At 46.9% G+C, this 2,679-nt stretch overlaps 1 protein-coding gene across 4 annotated transcripts in view; it reads right to left on the bottom strand.

Annotated features, from left to right (window-relative positions):
• MTCL1 (microtubule crosslinking factor 1) overlaps positions 1,536-2,679 on the bottom strand; it is a 112,474-nt gene continuing 111,330 nt past the window's right edge. For 3 of the 4 annotated variants that reach the window (XM_018039582.1, XM_018039584.1, XM_018039581.1), the window contains one exon: positions 1,536-2,673. In XM_018039582.1, the coding sequence (XP_017895071.1) occupies positions 2,479-2,673 (195 nt within the window). In that variant the 3' untranslated portion in view covers positions 1,536-2,478. The remainder of the gene's footprint in view (positions 2,674-2,679) is intronic. The other variant, XM_018039583.1, reaches the window with a different exon arrangement.

The following is a 2,679-nucleotide window of genomic DNA, read 5'->3' as shown; positions in this document are numbered from 1 at the left end:
CTTTCCTGCCTTCCAGTCATCCTTTCTCTGTTCTCACCGCCCTGGTGGTTTTCCTTTGCTGGACCAGTCTGGTGGTGACAATCTTAAGGTGCGATGTGTAAATGAGAGCAGACCCATGAGTCTTCATTCCTGGGGCTTCTGTTGGTGCAGCTGCTGAGATATCTTCTTTCTCTCGGAGTTGCTGAACTAGTGAGAGCCTCTAGGGGCCAGGGCTGCCAACTCTTAGGATCCTGTCTGAGAACAAAGCCGCACAGGGAGGCTTTGATGTGTGTGTGTCCAGATTGTAATTGCGCTGGACGCTGGCGCTTTCCCAGTTATGAGCACCGGCAGCCTGCCTGCTTGCTTCCAAGTGGAAGTGTAAATGCGCCTCCCATCACTTACGGTGGGCAGAGGCTGAGCGGGAAAGAAATTTGTCAACTTGCAGTGTCTCTGGGGTTAAGTATTTACCTTTTGCATTAAAAATTGTTACTGTTGTAAAATACATGCAACACTCACCTTTTAGTGGTGTTTAAGCATAGAGCTCAGTGGCATTAAGTACATTCATATTGTTGAGCAGCCATTGCCTCCATCCATTATCAGAACTTATCATCTTCCCAAACTGAAACTCTGCACCCGTTAAACACTAACTATCCTCATTCTTTCCCCAACTCCTGCTCACCATGACTTGGTGTATCTATGAATTCGACTACTGTAGGTACTTCATGTAAATGGAATCATATAGCATTTGTTGTTTTTGTGACTGGTTTATGGCCCTCAGCATGCTGTCCTCACGGTTCATCCACACTGCAGCAGAATCTCCTTGCTTCCTAAGGCTGAATAGTGTGTGGATGAACCATTGATGGACACTTGGATGGTTTCCGCTCTTCGGCTACCATGAACAAAGCTGCTGTGAACGTGGGAGAACAAATGCCTGCCCCGTCCAAGGCCCAGCTTTCTCCCTGGGCCTGCACCCCGTGGTGGGATTTCTGGGTCACATGGTAACCGGTTAACTCCCTAAGGAACTGCCAGGCTGTTCTCCACAGCTACTACAGCAGGCTCCAATGTCCAACCTTTTTTTTTTTTTTTTTTAAATATTTAATGGAACTGTGGTTTTGCTGGGAAAAGAGCTTAAGCCATTAGCCCATTTGCTGCAGAAACATTTTAGCTAGAAGCTTCGGCCTGAAGCAGTTCTGTCTTCACCAGCACCATTCATAAACTCCTGGTCTGTCAGTCTGACAGCTCAGCCGCACCTCAGTCCAGGGTGGAGCCGGCCTCTCCCACCTTCCAGGGAGGGGAGTGGGCAGGCACGTCCTGACTGTGGGTAACCTGTTTCCTCACACCCCCTCACCTATCCATTTCGGTGTTTTTAGCAAAAATGAAGTTGCCTTCTAATCCTAACATACTGTTGTGGAGAGGCTGCAAAGGCTATTGTGCACTCACAGTGCATCCCCGTCAGATACATGAGTGGCTGTTTGACTCACCGTCCCCCTGCGTCCTCTCTCCAGCCATTAGGAACTAAGGTGGAGGGTGCTTGAGACAAGAGGTTGGGACAGGTGCTGTTTTATAAACACTTTATTTCTTCATCATCACCTCATACAGATGCTGAGGTACCACCCTCTCTTTCCATTTGGTATGCTCATGACTTTTTGTGGTGTTTTTCCTTAAACAAAATTTGGAGTAAACACTGTGTATTGCCAGTTAGTCTTCTAACAGTAATTTTAAAATGCTGTTGTATCGTCAATGCAAGAAGACAACACCAACAGTACAGTACGAGGGGGTCACACAACGTCATGGCGGGAGGGGACTCACGGAGGTGGGTGAGACCACAGCAGGGGTGTGGACATGCACCCAGAGGCGTGCGGGTCAGCAGGAGCAGGCAGCCTTGCAGCCCAGCTGTGGCCTCTGTGCCTTTCCAGATGCTGCCGTCTCTCCCTCTAGGACAGAGGAGATGCCTTGTCTACTGGCTTCGTGGTTTTTTTTCATTATGAAAAGTTCACTGAATTCGACAGGCTGAAGCATTTCAAAAATTCTTAAGAAACAAGAACACTGACAAAATAAAATTAACTTAAAACACACTAATTCAACGTGGAAATCAACCAAAGCAAAATGTTAACAGTGCAGATTTAACAGATAGGCAGTCAGTGTTGCGCGTGAGGGTGTTCAGAATCTCTTATAATGTACATCTTTAAAACTTTCATTTTAATTTATTTATATCATATTTACCGTTTAATATACTTTGTGTAAAAAAGATGGAGACAAAAATAGTTTTCTGAGCTATGAAAAAAATTAAGTTCTTACAGGCACATTTACTGTTTCATTCTAGAAACATCTCAGGTTCATAGGTTGAACATTCAGCAGCTGTGTTGTTTTTTAAAAAAAAAACATTCTTTGACCTTGGGGAAATCAGATCTCTCCTTTTGGGGCAGAGTTCAGTTGATGACGAAGGTGTGATTATGCAAATTACAGTGAATTATTCCGGATAATCCATGCCAACCTGCATCACACGTGCGGCTTCTCCCCCGGTGGCTCCTCATCACCGAGCTCCTCCGAGGAGGTGGGTTCTCCGGGTGATGGAGCTGGTGAGGCAGTTGGGGGGTGTGGGGCCCAGCGGGACGGAGGGCGACGGTTTGCTGGTCTCTCGGGCCTGGAGAAGCAAGGCTCTAGGGACGGAGCGAGTGCAGAACAAGGTAGTTCCTTCAG

Source organism: Capra hircus, chromosome 24 (assembly GCF_001704415.2).
Source record: "Capra hircus breed San Clemente chromosome 24, ASM170441v1, whole genome shotgun sequence".
NCBI classification, from domain to species: Eukaryota; Metazoa; Chordata; class Mammalia; order Artiodactyla; family Bovidae; genus Capra; species Capra hircus.
This window is presented reverse-complemented; position numbering and strand designations above follow the sequence as displayed.